Raw genomic sequence first — 17,582 nt, forward strand, 5'->3', positions numbered from 1 at the left:
TTTTAGCAAATGGCTGCAATATAACAAAGAGTGAAAAATTTAAGGGGGTCTGAATACTTTCCGTACCCACTGTATATGTATATGTATACAGTATACACATACATACATATATATATATATATATACACACACGTATTGTACATATATACACATACACACACACACTTATATAAAATATAATAGAATATAATACTTTTAATTTGAACATTTTTTGTTGGTATCATTCCATCAACACTGCAAGCAATAGTGCCCCTCAGTGAACAGTCGTAAAAACAAGCTTGTAGGTGTGCGGTGCTGTAAACATGCTCAGAATGCTGGCGTGACTCCATGTTTTCTGGAAATCACACACACACACACAGTGCTGGATTGCAAACACACTCGCAACACTCCAGCGGCCGATCTCTAATTCACCTGCCTTTCGTCCACTACACACTCCAAAACTTCAGAGCTTTCTACTCTGGTTCTTAGCAGAACATTTTCAAGTTCAAGTCTTAGTTTTTTCACCTTTTGAATAAAACAAAGAGGACATCTTTTTTAATAAAACATCTCCTTCATGCAATTTGTTTGTGAGGAAACTTGTGTTAAGGTGGATTCGTACAGGAGCCTTTCCAAGTAAGGCTCTTAAGTAATTCAGCACCGGGGCCGTAACGGCACTTTGAGGGCTCAGCAGATTTTATGGGAGGGTCTCGACTCTATAAACAGCAACAGACAACATCAAGTCCTGGCCTAAAGATGGATTTCAACCTTCTCGACCCGGACAGATCAAAACCTTAGACCTTCACAGAATCCTTCAAGTGTTTACGTTAAAAACCAGCACAATTTTACTGCCTCTGACTCCACCGGACTTGACTGCTAACATCTGTTGTTTTGATCATCTTAAATAAAAGTGCTCGTTAAAATTCAGGACCTCGGCGGAAAAAAGGTGCAGAACGTCCCCGCATAGGGATGACAAAGAGGAAAACAGATGAAGACGAATGGATCCCAGAACAGTCTGGTCACCGGGGTGGCGATGCAACCGCCTGTTACTTCCAACAAGGAAAACAGACACAGCTGCTTAACGCCATTTTGTTTATTACAAGCACACACAACAAATCCAGACTCTTCAACTCGCTGACCCCCAAATCTCCTGCCTCACTATGTAGGAACGCAACACAGACTTAAACTTTCAGACACACAATCCAGACAACGGCGGGATTCTGCAGGCGTTTTTACCCATCAGGTGTTGCTGCATCACGAGAAACATGCAGCCTTGGGAATGATGAGCTCATTATTGTGGACTAAGCTCATCAAGCATGTCCCGTGGAGATCAAAGCTCGCTTTAAAGACAGGATATGAGTCTCTGGTGGAGACCTGGCTGGCTGGTCACCTACCCATTGTGAGGCTGCGGCGAGTTGAAGTTAAGCTTGGAGGCGTATGACACCGGCTTGATGACGGGCCCCTTGCTGGCATTGCCAGGGGCTGCGGAGAACGGCCGCGCCATCTTGTTTATGGTCGTGCTCGGTGCGAATGAGTACTTGGGCTGACTGGATGCAGGTGCGAGTGAATCCTGAGTGTGGAAAAAGACAGTGCAAATGCAACACCATGCAGGTCAAATCATGCATACACACTAGTGGCACCACATGTAAATGCACAATCCCAGACATGGTTTTAAGGCTTAATCCTTTCCAAATGAGAGGATTATCGGGGGGAAAGATGATGTGGATAGTCTTCATGTGTTCTCACAGCAAATTGTGAGCATAGTGAGAGTGGAAGGGGATTGTTTGAGAAGTGCGAACACACCCTGGTCACAAATATTTATCTTGAGATCAGGCCAAGGTACAGCTAAAGGTCCTCCTTCATTTCAGTTGCACTCTGCTTCTGACTGGGTTGAAAGTAAAACTATAACTGATATGACTAGGATTATAACAGGCACTGCTGCAGAGACCCGTGCTATGGGCTTTTGCAGCCACATGAGGGCGCAGTTTCTTCCATTCTAATTTATAGTTTTGTTTCAGTTTTCATAATGAAATAATAATCTGATTGGTTAAACTTTTTTTTTTAACCTTTACATGTTTTTTTACATGTTAATAATTTTCATTAAATATTTCTTTAGAAAGTTTTAAATATATTTGCCATGGGAGTCAAATCAAAATAAAACAAAAAATTACACACATACTGTAAACATATACACATCTTTTTTATATTATATATACATATACATATATATATATATATATATATATATATATATATGTATATATATGTCTGTATGTATATATGTATTTTGGTCTCTTAAATAAAAAAAATATAGTTACACCTAGAAATTCTATAGTTAAAAATTTTAATGTAAAAGTTATAAGTTCATTAACTTTTGCTGTTATAGTATGTGCACATGGCCCTACTGGGAAATGCAGATTCAATCTGTGTTTGTGCATTCTGTGGTGATGCAGATTCAACCAAACCAAAAAATTGTTGAAGGGAGGTTTAAACAAGACCAAAAGCAAGATGTTTAACATTTGAATCAGACAGGCAAACAGACAAACCACCCAAACCTCCGCAATATACTGCAACCAGCACATGAAAGCCAAAAGAGCCATGAAACTTACATGAGAATGAGTTATGAATGAGCTATGAAGCACTGCGTGTTTGAGTGAAATCACACTAGTTGAAAGCTGAAATGAGTATGTGTGTGGGAGCTAACTTAGATATGCTTTGGGGACAAAATTATTCCAAGAAATAAGTTAAGAGTGAAAAAGTTTTCTTTCAGGGGCTATATATAAATATATAATGACCTCACATAAAAACAAAAACATCTATGGCAAGAGATTTAGATGTGATTTTAGCTAGTGTGTCTTTGTGTGTTTGCTCAGTTCTGAAGTATTCAAAGCAGCTGAGAACTTGAGAACCGATCTAAATGCGTTTCTTCAGATATCAGGAGCTGGTTGAGTGGTCTTGCGAAAGCTTCGCAGTTCTGTCCGACACGAGAAAAAGGGCAACTGTCTTACCTTCTGCTCTCCTCCGGCAGGATTAAAAGCTCTGCAGAGAGAAAAGTAGAGAAAGAATTCACTTAAGCTCATTCATAAAAATGACTCATTTCACTGCAATGCGTAAAATGTTAACTAAGGACAGTCTAATGGACAGACAGATATTTGTGCCAAACACAACAAGACTCATGGGAATTAAATCGGTTCTTTCTGGCTCCAAATCCCATTTTGTCAGTCTGAATGGAATGTTGCAGCTGTAAGTGTGAATTAATACCTGATGGTTGTCCAAATAATTTTGAACAGACACGTGTGACTCAAACATGTGGAACAGCAATGTATCAGATTGGGGGGGAAAAAAATTCTGCTTAATGAAGTCATAAACACTCAAAACAGACCTTAAAAACACCTTTTCCAACTATGCTTTTACTTTTTTTTCTTTGTATCATTCTTCTTGTATTGACAATTAACAAAAACATTTCAAATGCTACTTTGAAGTACCCTAAAGCATCACATAAATACCACTGATACATGAACATGGTAATCATACAATCACACAGTTGAATAAATAAGGTGTTGGGTGTTGGGCTCCAAATATCAAAGCACCGTGGTATTACCATCCAATACCATCACTGTACTCAAGATAAGCACTGTATTCAAGAACATCTGGCCTAAACTGGACCATCTAGGTTAGTTTGACTAGGCAGGAAAAACTGTTGCATTCTTCAGTTCATCTGTGACCTCCCCATGAGTCTGCATTTCCTGTGCCTATACACCACTTCCTGTGACAGCGATGGTTTGCTTTTGCACAGTGGCCTGCTTACAGATAGCCGTTTAGAGAGAAAATGTAGAAGAAAATAGCACAACAAGGCTGTTTTACAAGAGTTATCTATTCCAGGAAATGGCAGAGGAAATGAACAGTGTCCAGTGCAAATGACAATATATACTGGCAGTTGCAATATATAGCTGAACTGTATATTCTATTTTCAATCTGTTTTCCTGCAAGGTAGGTAGGAAGGTAAACAAACAAACAAATAAATAAATAATGCTTGCAAAGTTTTCCTAAAATGCATTACACCAGCTTTTCTTCGCTTTGTACGCAAAGATTAAATTTTCAAAACTAATATGCTTAAAATCAACATGAAACTGAATTTGCAAGTCATTTTACATCTATTACATGACAGTAACAGTAGTTTAAGCCTAAACAACCATTTGTCTATTATTAAACAGCCTGTGCAGCCTACGTAATGTTAGCAGACAAGGAAACCTGTAACACGGGCAAAAGCAAGTTACTGCATTTTGACAAGATTACAACAACATCGAGACAAATCCATTCTGATTTCAAATTAAACTTAATGCTTTAAAACAAACACTGACCAAAGCACACAGGAAGGGCAAACCAGGACAACCATCTAAAGCAACAAAGCTAAAAAGAGACTTTGTGTTTCAAAGAACCGTTGCAAACCACAATTGAAGAGGTTGCCCAAATGGCTATCAAAGGCCATGTAAACCAAAACTACACCACCCTCTGTAATAAAAGTATATTCCGGAATAAATACAGACATGCTCAGACGTTTGTCTTCAAGCATGCCTTTCCATGGGATGCAAACACTGTAATTTATCCGTGATTGACAACAACAGACAGACACACTGACATGTCTGACAACCAAAGCTCCCAAAACAATAGTCAGGATACTAGTCATCTATCAGCGTACTGGGCAAAGGGGTAATTATGAACTTTGATAAACAGATGTTTTCACAGTTATGTCACAACAAACTCCACAAAAAAATGACGTCATCTAACCATCGGCGATATGACTCATGAGGACACGCCCACTCTCATCCAATCAGCTCATTCCGTCTCCCAGCATTCCAAAGATGTGGCCTGTGACAAAGAGCTGTGTGGAGAATCGCAAGTCTCTGCATTAGGAACATTTTATGACTGAACCGACCTCATTCATGTCCTCCCTCATTCTAGAGGACATTTTATAGAGAAAATGACCTCTCTTTGACCTGAAACAGCCCTAAGAATTGACGGGGTATTTAATCTCACGACGTGTCAAGAAAAAGTCATATTTCAACCTAAAATGACAAAAATATATAAAAATGTATCGGAAAAAAAAAAGTTATATTGTGAAATATTATTGCAATTTCTATTATTGGTTTCCCATTTTAATATACTTTAAAATGTAATTTATTTCTGTGATGCAGTGCTGAATGTTCATTAGCCATTACTCCAGTTTTCAGTGTCACATGATCCTTCAGGAATTATTCTAATATGCTGATTTATTATCAGTGTTGGAACTATTGTGCTGCTTAAAGCAGCACTATGTAACTTTTAGCGCTCTAGCGGTTAATAAACAGAACTGCACACATCCCACAGAAGAACATTCCAACCAGAGCTACTTCTCTAAGTTTATGTCTATGGTGATTCACGCAGGTATGCGTTACTCCGCAGCGGTGACGACCCGACCAGGCTACAATAGTCCAAATATAAGTACTGATTATAAGTGTACCGTAGTGATTCGGAATAAGACAAAAACGCGGTTTGGAAGATGAATTCATGATGTACTCGCTTATTATATACATTTTGCACATTTTGAACACAGAAAAAGTTACATAGTGCTGCTTTAAATCTTTTGCAAACCTGTGATACTTTTTCTTTTGATTCTTTGGTGAATAAAAAGTTAAAAAGAACAGCATTTATTCAAAATAGAAATCTTTTCTAACAATATAAGTTTTTACAATCACTTTTTTATCCATTTAACACATCCTTGCTGAATAAAAGTATTAATTCCTTTCAAAAAAAAAATAAGAAAGGAAATTTACTGACCCCAAACCTTTGAATAGTAGTAGTGTATGTTGTAATACAAAATTTCTACTTTGAATAAACCGTGATATTACAGGTCCCCAAAAATATTAAGCAGCAAAAACTGTTTCCAACATTGAATATAAATCAGCATATTAGAATGATTTCTGAATGATCATGTGACACTGAAGACTGGAGTAAGGCTGCTGAAGATTCAGCTTTGCTTCACGGGAATAAATTATATTTTAAAGTATGTTAAAATAGAAAACTTATTTGAAATTTTAATAATATTTCACAAAATTACAGTTTTTTCTGTAGTTTTGATCAAATAGATACAGCCTTGATAAGCATAAGAAACTTATATATTTTTTTTTTTTGTAATTTTAAGGTAAAATATGACTGTCTTGACGCTTCATAAGATTTGCCAGTGCAAAGAGACAAATGTTTTACATATAATCACTGGAGTCATGCATATACGAGCTAAGCCCCGTTTTATCGAGGGAGATGCATTTCTCATAACTCAAGCACAAGTTTATATCCCTCTTCCCATTACTAACCGCTACAAGCGCTTACCTATGTGATGACATATAAATGATTCTCGCACACCCAAAAAAGGAAGAATACCACATCCATAGCTGTGGTTTGGACCATTAAACAGGCTCTTCGTCTTCTTGTGTTGATCACAGGGACGGCCTAATGACAGAGCAGGAAGGAGCGCATCTGTCACTCTGCAACTACGCTCATCTTTCCAATTACTCATCTCTTAGCCGCAGACATTAGACTCTTTCCACCAGTAGCTTCTGTTCTGTCTGAGGGCAGTAAGGTCCATTTCAAACTTTCCTTTTTTGGGCTCTTTCTGCAGTTTCCCAAAAGGAGTGCAACGTAAGCGATTTCAGAATTGCGTCCCGAGGCATTGGAGTTTTCCCATCTCCGTGCTGAAAAGCCAAGGTCAGCTCAAGTCACAGAGTTACCACTATGTTTCCAAATTATCTGTTCTACCTTTAGCCCAGGGTCATCTGAGCCATCAGAGAGTTTTATTATGACACATTTAAAGATTTGTTCTATGCATTTAATACCGTCTGCACAAAACAAGAGGCGCAAAGATCTAGAGGCCATTTAATTCTGCTTAAATGCCACAGAAGGTACCATGCCAAGTTATCAGCATGTTTGCTATGGCAACAAGCAAAAGACAATTTTATTTGGAGACGAGTTACTGCCTGTTAGATCAGCTCTCTAGACACAGTTTTGAGCCCAATCAAATTAAATTAAATTAGGAACGGTTTAAAAGTCAATTTTCAAAACAACAGACCAAAATTAGTAGCACAAAATATCACAACAGAGCGCAAGTGTGACTGCCCGGTTTTTAAGTGGCCTTGGTTTTGAAGTTTTTTCCCAATCAATTTAACATTTATGCATTTTGCAGATGTTTTACCCACAGCAGTCTTACTGTTCAACAATTTTTGTTGCTCCCTGACAATCAAACCTATGATCTTGGCATTGCTAGTGCCATGGTCTACCAACTGAACTAAATTTTCTCCATAGGCATTTTTAAAAAAACAAAACAAAATCTTCAGTAAATGTTCTAAGAACCAAACCAACCTTCTCCAAGATGAATCATGACGTTTGATTAAAAAAATAAAATTAAAAACATAGGAAAACAACAGTACATTATAAACATTGAGCCATTCATAATTATAATCTAATAATTTATAATAATAACATAATTATAACAATTAATGTGCTTATATAATATATTTACTGCTATTTTGTATTATATATTATGGTATTTATTCATAATTTTAAGTTTTCATTTTAAATGTTTTGTTTAATTGCTTTTATTTATTTATTTCAGTATGAGCTTTAGGAATTTTAGTACTTCATCCTAAACTTATTTTATTTCAGTTAGTTGCCAAGCAAACATTTCTAATTTTTGTATCTTTTTAAGTAATCTAATATTTTTAGATTTTATTGAATTTTAATATTAAAAACAATCAAATTTTAGTTAACAATAACACTGAATGTATTTCACAATTGTTAAGCTACATGTTAATTAAAAAATAAAATTCCACTGAAACAGTGCTATACCAATCTTGGAGCTTGTGGTAGGTTTGTTTTAGATGTCAGCACTATTTCAATATCTCTATGAAGAAAATAAATGGGATTTTTACTTCTGGACTGGACTGTTGCACTCTATAGGCAATGCTTTTGGCATTCTGAACAAAACAATAGTAACCCACCATAAACACAGTTACATTAGCATGACTACCAAATAGGCAAGGGCCGGTATGAGATTTTGACGGTATGATAACCGGTTTCACGGTATTGTCGTTACAGCTCTAAAATGTGTTCTTTTTAAATGACTGGGTAAAAAAAAAAAAACATTTTCCCGCTGAACACAATATATTTTGTTTTTGAGCAACATACAGAATATTAGGAACAGTAGAATTTGTTTATTTTTTCTTTGATTGGTTTCCTAAAAATGACATTTTGGAAAACTATTGCATTGCAACGCAGTTTGTGCAATCCAGAGACGAGTTGCTTGCAATAAGACTAAAAACGGCCGGTTGCCGATCGCGTAAGTTCCAGGGGGAAGCTCCTTAATTATGGCCATCCTACACAGTACACACGTGACTGACCGCTCGCTCGCACCAACAGGAGGAGGAGGGTTACTCTCTACAAAATACTATTAACTATCTATTAACTAAAGTAAATAGTGTCTGACCAATCTTTTTTTCAAAGTCCAGGAATCTGCTCTTTGAAGGCTCTTTGATATCATCACAGTTGTAAATGTCTGAATATCTTTGTTTTGTTGTTTCTAATGCACCACCGGTTGTAAAAATCACAGTCTATCTTTCAAGACTGTAATAAAAGGGTTAACAGTGATGTATTAACCAAAGAACTCAATTTCCTGTGAACCCATCCTCTCTCCCTGTGATACTGACACTCAGAGACGATGAGTAAGTGTGTGTGTATGTGTGTGTACCTGCTCAAAGTGAGAGCGAGGGAGTCGGTTGCAGCTCTGATCTTGTTCTGTGCCTCCACATGGGTCATCTCCTCTGCGTTGGCATCAGAGATGGACACCAACCAATCCCCAACACCCACTCCGGCCTGGGCCGCCTTACCGCCTGGGGTCAGCTGAAACGGCCACAGAGAACAAACATTAGTCAGTCTGTATGTAATGAAGTGTCATGAGATGACTAACGATAAACATTTCAAATCTGAATCAGATTTGTACATTTTTTGAAGAAAGTGCAAGTGGTTCTGAGAACATAAACACAATACATGGGTTTTGTGAGTGGTTGCAAGGGTACTCTAAAATAAAGAATGTTTTAAAGCACATTGCCAATTGGTTGCTAAGTTGTTTTGGGTAGTTACTAGGTGGTTTCTTAATGGCCAAAGCCAAAAGTGCTCACCCCAAGTCTCTATGGCTATTCTGGTCTCAACACATGGCTCATCTCACTCCTTTTATAATATGTAAATCTACAGGAATTTTTAGCTCGTTTTCTCATCTGTCAAGTGAAAACCGTAAGTCTCATAGATTAACGTAACACACAACTCCTTAATAAGCTGCATAATTTTAGGTATCATTCCATTCTGTAGCATGCAGAAAGGAATCATCCTTAGCATCAATTAAATGTAAGACTATTAAAAACATTTTTTTTTGCTAATTTAAAAAGCTGAAATAAAATATAAATGTTGAAAAACTGAAATAAAAATATAAAACTGGAATGAAAATTTATTTATACAACTAATGAAAATTACAAAAGCATAAAACAAAACTACTAAAAATTAAATCAAAATGAAAACTGAAATTATACAAATAAAAGCAAATTTTAAAATATTAATTAAAATTATAATAGCATATAAATAATACCAAATTAACACTGGTAGCATTGTGCAGGACAAGTTATCAAAGTTTAATACACAAGGTTATCTCATTTCTTCTTCTAACCCAAGTATGAACTATAGCATAGTGATGCCTGCCTCAACACCACTAATATGAATCTCCAAAAGGAATAAACTAATTTATTTGATATCTAAAAGCTGCTGAATTTGTTATAATTTGACCCAGATTCTGAATATGTCTAAATTCAGGGCTCTGTGTTTAAGTAGGCCAGCAGCAAAAGAGAAGATTAATAACATTTCTCTGAACCTGCAAACCTGTTCTATCAAGTCCTTTGTCACCATTTAATTAAGAAAAGAACATTACTTTACAAGCATTCAAAAGCACTTTAGATTCATCAGCTTGAATAAATGACACAAGCATTAGATTTAAAAGCAAGATCAGCTAAAAATGGATATTAGCCAACCACACCTCAAGCGGAGCTATTATTCATCTATTCAAATCCATGTCAACTCTAAAGCCATTGCAGAGAAAGAAGCAGCACCTTCCAATCAATCAAACTCAACCGCACAAGAACAAACAAACCTGAGAGGAAGCAAAGTCTACAGCACAGACAAAGAACTCGCAACATACTGTTGGTAAACCCTTCATCATAACAAAAAGCCAGTCTAAAATAACCCAGCACTTTAACGCAGCATTGACTTTTACAGTCTTACTGTGCAGCATTTTCAGACAAGACCGACTTAGCATATAAATCACTCAGAAAAAGGCCAGAGGCATCGCCCAAAAGGGAAAGTGAAGAGAATGTAGGGAAATATGCTAGTGCCGGTGTTACATGGAAATGAACATTCAAATTTTGGAACATGGAAAATATTCTACTGCTGTCTGGGAAATGACGTTCTGTTTGTCAAGTCTAGGAACGCATGAGTCACATTCACATGTATATCCCTTCTTTGTGCTAAAGAAGTCACAGATTTACGTTTATCGCTTGTTCACAATTGGAACAGCAAAACCAAAATGTGAACCTCCAAGGCTTAGTCAGCCTGTGTCTGATGTCTTCTGGGAAAATAAGACTAGTGACAGTTTCATATTACTGCAGAGCAAAGTGTGAACAACTTGAATGACACACACACTGATGATAAGGCACACAACCCAGACCCAAGATCCTGCCAAACTGATCTGCCATATAAAATTTGTGAACATTCATTCCAAACCATGCGAGCTCTGCCAAGTTTTGGAGGAATGTTCTGACCTATTGTTGATCTGGCAAGCAGTTCAGCGAGATTTCCGTTGGCGATTAACATTTGAGGAAGCTTTGCTCAAAACTCCCACAGAAACGGTAAATAGGAAAGGTTAGCGTCCCACCCTAAAGCTAAAAGGCACACTCGTGAGGTTTTCTTGACCCAATCAGGGAGGATATGTGTTAGCATTCCCATTCATTTCAACTGCAGTTGCTCTTCTTTTCTATGGCCATCAATGGAGAATGATGCTTTAGGAAACAGACGGTGTAGTTTCGACATCTACCAGCAGGGTTAACAAAACTATGCGAAACCTTGACACTGTGGACTCCAACAGCATCACCACATTTGGCCACAAATAAAAGCAACTCAAAATGTAAAATGCTGTGCATCATTAATAGCACTTAGTGTGTGTAATAACATAATAAGACATTTGGTGGTAACCCCCTAATGAGATCCAGCTTTTGCTGCTGGCATGTATTTGAATGCAATATCTATATAAAGCTGTTAACATCTGCCCTGGACATTTCAGACTCCCTATCCCTCCATTCTCCAGGTTCTACCACATTTCCTGTCCCGGCCGCCTGCTAGTCACTTCAACAAACATTTACAAGTCTTCTCTGCTGAGTTCTGGATAGGAATCTGGAGTTGGACAGCACTGGGGGAAGAGAACAAAAGTTATTGTCCTCGAGCCTCTGCCCTCAACAGCCTGTTTGAGACCATGCAAATATTTATGAAACATAAGAAGCATTGTGATATCGTCAGGACATCATGAGGAAATGGCTGTGGTCTGAATAACAGACCCGCAGAAAGTCCTCCACCAGGTGTAGCACTTTGGCAAGCATACAGGAAACAGACCAGACCACAAGAGGTCCTAAAGGGAGAATATATAAAAAAAATTAAGTTAGACTTGAACCATTTAGAGAAAAAAGCCTAATTGTCATTTTCTTGATAAAAATTGTGATCACGATTTAAAAACGTTTGCTGTGCATGATGGTAGAGCTGCACAATTTGGCCCAAAATTTTGCAATTTCATATAAAAAAATTCAATAAATAAATACATTTATTTTTTAATTTTTATAAGTTTTTTAATTTCATCATTTTCAAATGTTAAACCATCAAGCTTTTATATTTTTATAAAACAAGATTTTACTTTGAGAAAAACTCACCCTGCTTCTCTTTTGTTGACAACAGTCTGTTTAAGTGCTTTTTAATAGCTTTTTAAAAGTTGGGGAAGATGGTTGGTGCATGTTGTGTTCCCAAATCTGTTATAAGCAAAACAAATTGAGCTGCTTGAATATTGAAATAAATAAATAAATAATATTTTAAAAAGTGCCATGCTTCACTCTTCACTTCATGCTGCCTTTGCGATTTGACAATTGCACTAAGAAAAAAAATCGTGATTTTAGTCATATAGGCCTACTTCATGTATGAAAAAAGAAGAATATTCACAATGTTCTTTTACATTCAGTGGAAACAAATAATGACCAAAATACCCATAAACAGTGACTTTAAGCTACAAAATAAAGTCAAAAAGTACCACATAAGTCTGTGTGTTTTGAGGTATATTCTGAGCCAACAGTACTTTTATGTTGCATTTGTCATTGTAGAGCTTAACATGCTCACTAATCACTTGCAATTGGATAGAGCAGTGCAACAATCGATCAATAAATAAAAAAGAAAATGTAAAAATATAGGTGAGGATTTTTATTTTTATTGTTAATTGATTAATTAACTTATTTTTCATTTTTGGGAGCACTATCACTTCAGAAGTAAACACATAAATATGGGCACAACAGTAAAAAAAAAAAAAAAAAAAAGGTTGAGAGACAAAAGAGAAGGAAAGAAGACAAGGGAAATGTGCGGTGGAGTATACAGATAAAGCTGATGGACATGACCACCTGTGTTCCTGGATCAAATTCAGAGCCCAGCTGTTCCTTGACTTGAGTCTGGTGGCAGTAAAGTGCTGTGCTAAGACATTGTACAAGTCAAAGGGGGAAGAGTTGAGAAACCTTAAACCTTCTGACATCAATAGACCGGACGACACAAGAAATTAAACTTGTATAAACAGCTAAAAACAAGGACGGCAGTCATAGGAGGAGGAATGATATGGGTCACAATCAACAATACAACTCAACAAACACTTCAACAGACATTTCCTATGCATGTCCCAGATATCTGATGCTAAACAGTCTTTAAAATCATGGCCTATTAACGATTTTCTCCCCCAGACACGCAGCGGCCAGTCCTTTTGTCCTTGATGGTGCTCAAAGTTTATGTGGTGACCCTAAAGACCACCCTTGTACTGTCTGGCCGTTAAAATCCTTGCCGCATTTCACTTTCCATTTCCTTATGGGGGGCTGTAAGACTCTGGGCCTCAGTGCAATTGCGTCAGCTGATACGAGTGAGCCATAAATATCTTGGATGTAAGAGCCAAGCTTCAAACCAATCCGTCTTCAGAGGTCTCCTAGAGCAGCCACTGCCACGCCTGCTAACAAGCTCTCCAAAAGCAAATAAATATATATTGACAAACTTGTTCAAAAGACTCTGACACACTCTGATGATTAGGTCCACAGGCCAGAGACCCAGGGAATATGATGAGTAAACCCAGTATTTTTTTTAACACAATAGTTCAGCCAAAATTGAAAGTTATGTCATTGTTTACTTACGCCTATGTTTCAACCATATACTCTTTTTTCCTCCCTTGGGAAACACAAAAGCAGGTTTTTTTTAAAAGGATCTTCTTGATAACAAGCTATCACACTCAAAATGAACAACAAACAATATACCATAACAGTAATTTACTTGTGTGCTATATTCTAAGAGGAATGGTAAAAAATTTACAACAGTGACGTGCCATTTTTAAAAATCTGAATATGAACTTTTGCAGTGAATAATTACATTTTCTTGACAGCCATTGTAATCTTGAAAAAAATATATTAAATATTTTTAGCAAGGATACATTAAATTGATCAAAGGTAAAGATATAGTGTTACAAAAAAATTCAAACAAAAGATTTCCTTATAAACGTTTAATTTATCAAGTATCCTAAAAATCATGTGGGTTTCGTTCCACAAAAATATTGAGCAGTATAAGCATTATCGGCATTGATCATAATAAGGAATGCTTCTTGAGCATCAAATATAATAGGATCATGTGACACCAAAGACCAAAGTCTTCAGCTCTGCCATCACAGGAACAAATAACATTTTAAAATATATTAAAATATAAATCTTATTTTAAATTGTAATAATATTTCACAAGTTTTTGCATGTATTTAATACATGAAGCATTGAACATAAAAGACTTCTTTCTGAACCAAGTCATCAGCATTTAAGGTCTGTTTTGTTTTGTTTTTTCAAGAAAAAGACTTTTAACTCTTACATCTTCAATAAATTGGATTAAGTCAACTTTTAAAAGCACACTAGCATGTAGATGGCCTAAAAGCTAACAGACAATGACTAAAAGCCACAAATCTCCAACTTTAATTTTATGGGGTCTCTAACCTCCAGAGTAAAATGCACAAAGTAATAAATGTCTCAACATCAAGGGAGCAGACCGGCCTCAGTTCGGCTTAACGTCACAGAGCTGGAGCCCCACGGAACAAATCACAAAAGAAAAACTCAAACTGTGCTCTAATCTTCTAAAGATTACATCATATATAATTTTCTAATTGCAGTTGTGTTTAATTTCAGCTGAATGGCATGTTGCCTGCTAATGCAAACCAGATGGACATCCACTGAAGCAAATACAAATCATAACATTTGTACACTGAAATGACTATGGATTTCATAGCTAGTACACACAGATCCATCCATCTCTGTGCGTGTCATCTGTAGGTTTCACTTTCATTGATTTCATCAGGAAAGTATTCCTTTGAGGTCCAAGAACCATGTCATCTGGTTTTGGGAATGATTTGAGACATTAATGGATAGTGGGTGCAAAAGTAGACAAAGGGCCTCTCTGTTGCCAGGAATAGGAAAGCAGCGCTAAAATCCCAGGAATGCTGAAGAAATGTGCCGATGTGTGCAATGGAAAGAGAACAGGAGGAGGAGGTGGAGGAAAGGAGGAATCAAGGAAAATGCTCTGAGAAACATTAAGGCCAATGCAGCTTCCAACTACCATCAGCTGATGAACTGAATCCCTACTTATGACATAGGAAAAACACAATTGCTAATGCTGCTAGACTGAATTAGTAATAGGAGACTGGAGTGGGTTTTTTGTGCATTATGTGGTTTCTAGGATGTTACTAGGTGGTTACTTAATGGTGCTTAAAGTCCAAAGAGGCCAAACCAAAGACATGCACTAAATATAGCTTGGACCCTCATTTAAAGGCACCGTTCACCCAAAAATAAAAATTATTGTCATTGTTTACTCACCTTCATATTGTTACAAATGTTGCACCTATGGTTAATCTTCAAAACACACATTTAGATATCTTTAAATGTAACCTGAGAAGTTTATATTTGTCCATTTAAAATCCACGGAACCAAAACTAAAAGATCCGAAAATCCAAATGAATAGAATGGTTCAAGCCTAAATTATATCTGTTTATCATATAAAGCAACTGTATCTCTTCACAAGACTTGGATTAAACCTCTTGATTCATATGGATTTGTTGGTAACACAACAAATATATATATATGTATAGCGACCAATTCTCAATATTAACTAGTTGCTTATTAACTAGCATGCCTATTAATGACATATTGGCTGTTTATTAGTACTTATAAAGCACATATTCTGCATGACCATATTCTACATCCCTAATCCTACCCAATACCTAAACTTAACAACTACCTTACTAACTATCAATAAGCAGAAAATTTGTAGTTTATCGAGGCAAAAGTTGTAGATAATGATTTGTTAATAGCGAGAATTGGATCTTAAAATAAAGTGACCGATTTTGTTTTGTTACCTGGACTTTCAATGGAGAAACACTTACAATATGGGTGTGACATGGACATTTGGAATGACATGAAGGTAAGAAAATGATGACAGAATTTTCACGTTTGGATGATCTATCCCCTATCCCTATTGGATTAATGTGCATGTTTAGACAAAAATCATAAATCAGATTGCTTAATAGCACCTATCCTCATATTTCATGCCTGTATAGCACAAACGATGCAGGATGTTACATGACGAAGTTTAAAACACAACATTAGTGGTTTGTTCAAATCCTTAGCAAGCACCACTAATTATTATGTATAACAGCAAACGTTCAAGCAGTCCCTATAAATAAACCACTGTTCCATTTCATCACTCTTCTGTTTGAATGGCCGGCCTTATGCGCCTAAGCCCATAAAACCTCACTCTTTAACCTCTTTGTTCTCCCATTGAGGAGAAGGGGGGAACAGACCACCCGTCTTCAAATTACTCTACTTTAGAACCTGTGGACAGAGCATATCTTCATTATCTCAGGACCTGTTTAGACCCAGCATGATTTAACACTGCATAACTCAACAGTTCGGAACTGTAAGAAGAGGGCGTAGACTTCTGTCAAGATGAATGAACCGCCAACATTCATATCAGACGAACAAATCACCTTTAACAGCATAGTGTAATCTCAAACGACAGAACAAACACACTTAATGATTCACCTCCTGTCACGCTAATGACTCGCTGATGTCAACCTGAACACAGGAAGCCGTCTGGCTGTAACATTCCTTTGAAAATTCATTTTCACATCTGTCAAGAGGTGAGGGCGTCTGAGGAATGAAGTGTTTATTTTACTGTGATGTGTCAAACCTGCACGTTCCAGTATAGGTCACGTGATTAGTATTAAGGTAGTAAACGGTGATAACATGCCAGTTCGGTGCTTTACAATTGAGATTGTGGCCTTACATTGAGAGCCACTGAACTATAAAGTGAATAACGGATCCATCTGAATGGACTTATCTCCACTTTTTTTCAATTTTCCATTTTCCTGAAGCAACGCTGAAGTGGCTCCTGCAGTTTTACTCTAAAAATCAGAAGATAGGCTTCATTTTTAAAACGATAAGCATCATTTTTGCCATGTTAGCTCTAGCGTGAGGAGATGCCAGTATCTGTTAAATCCTGTAATGAAATCATTCTTCTTAAACACAAGATCCTGCACTGTGCTTTATGAGAAACTAAATCAGGCTAAGAATGACACGCACAGACACGCTCCTGCTATTGCATAACATCTGGCAGCAGCAGGCGGCTTTATGACCGGCTCTCACACTGACGGATGAAGTCACCATTTTGACTGAAGCAGACATTTAAGGGAGTGTTAGTGCAAGTCATCAGCGCCGACAGACGTCTGAGAGCTAAACAGATGTGCACAGCTGCAGGTTATACTACCATGTCAGACAAAGCGAGGGAAATGGTGAAAAAGTTGTAAAGTCTGGCAGAGCTAAAAACACAGAAAATCTATCTGATATTGTTTCCTTGACATTTAGAAGCTGATATTTACACAAAAGCATTTAAAAACAGAATTTAAATACTCAATATTTAGTCAAAGTATTTAAAAATTAATGAATCCAGAAAACATCCATTACCAATTGGCAAAGCTTTCAGGAAATTTTGAAACTTTAATGCTACTTCTGGTGACTTCTTCAGCCAAGTGGGAATGGTTATTAATCTCAAAATGGCAAAAAAAAGCCAAATAATCAATATCAATCATTATTTAGAAGCACGTGCAGATGAAGAAAAAGGACACATTATTGAAAATCTGGTGGGGGGGGGGGACTGAACATGTTGGGCCA

General features: G+C 36.9%; 1 protein-coding gene across 2 annotated transcripts in view; it reads right to left on the reverse strand.

Annotated features, from left to right (window-relative positions):
* The window catches only part of LOC107677376 (PDZ and LIM domain protein 7), a 40,095-nt gene that overhangs the window by 18,403 nt on the left and 4,110 nt on the right, over nucleotides 1-17,582 (reverse strand). For both annotated transcript variants that reach the window (XM_016472255.1, XM_016472256.1), the window contains exons 3-5: nucleotides 8,753-8,904; nucleotides 2,985-3,015; nucleotides 1,371-1,546 (exon numbers count right to left, since the gene is read on the reverse strand). In XM_016472255.1, the coding sequence (XP_016327741.1) occupies nucleotides 1,371-1,546; nucleotides 2,985-3,015; nucleotides 8,753-8,904 (359 nt within the window). The remainder of the gene's footprint in view (nucleotides 1-1,370; nucleotides 1,547-2,984; nucleotides 3,016-8,752; nucleotides 8,905-17,582) is intronic.

Source organism: Sinocyclocheilus anshuiensis, unplaced genomic scaffold, assembly GCF_001515605.1.
Source record: "Sinocyclocheilus anshuiensis isolate Anshui unplaced genomic scaffold, SAMN03320099.WGS_v1.1 scaffold352, whole genome shotgun sequence".
NCBI lineage: Eukaryota > Metazoa > Chordata > Actinopteri > Cypriniformes > Cyprinidae > Sinocyclocheilus > Sinocyclocheilus anshuiensis.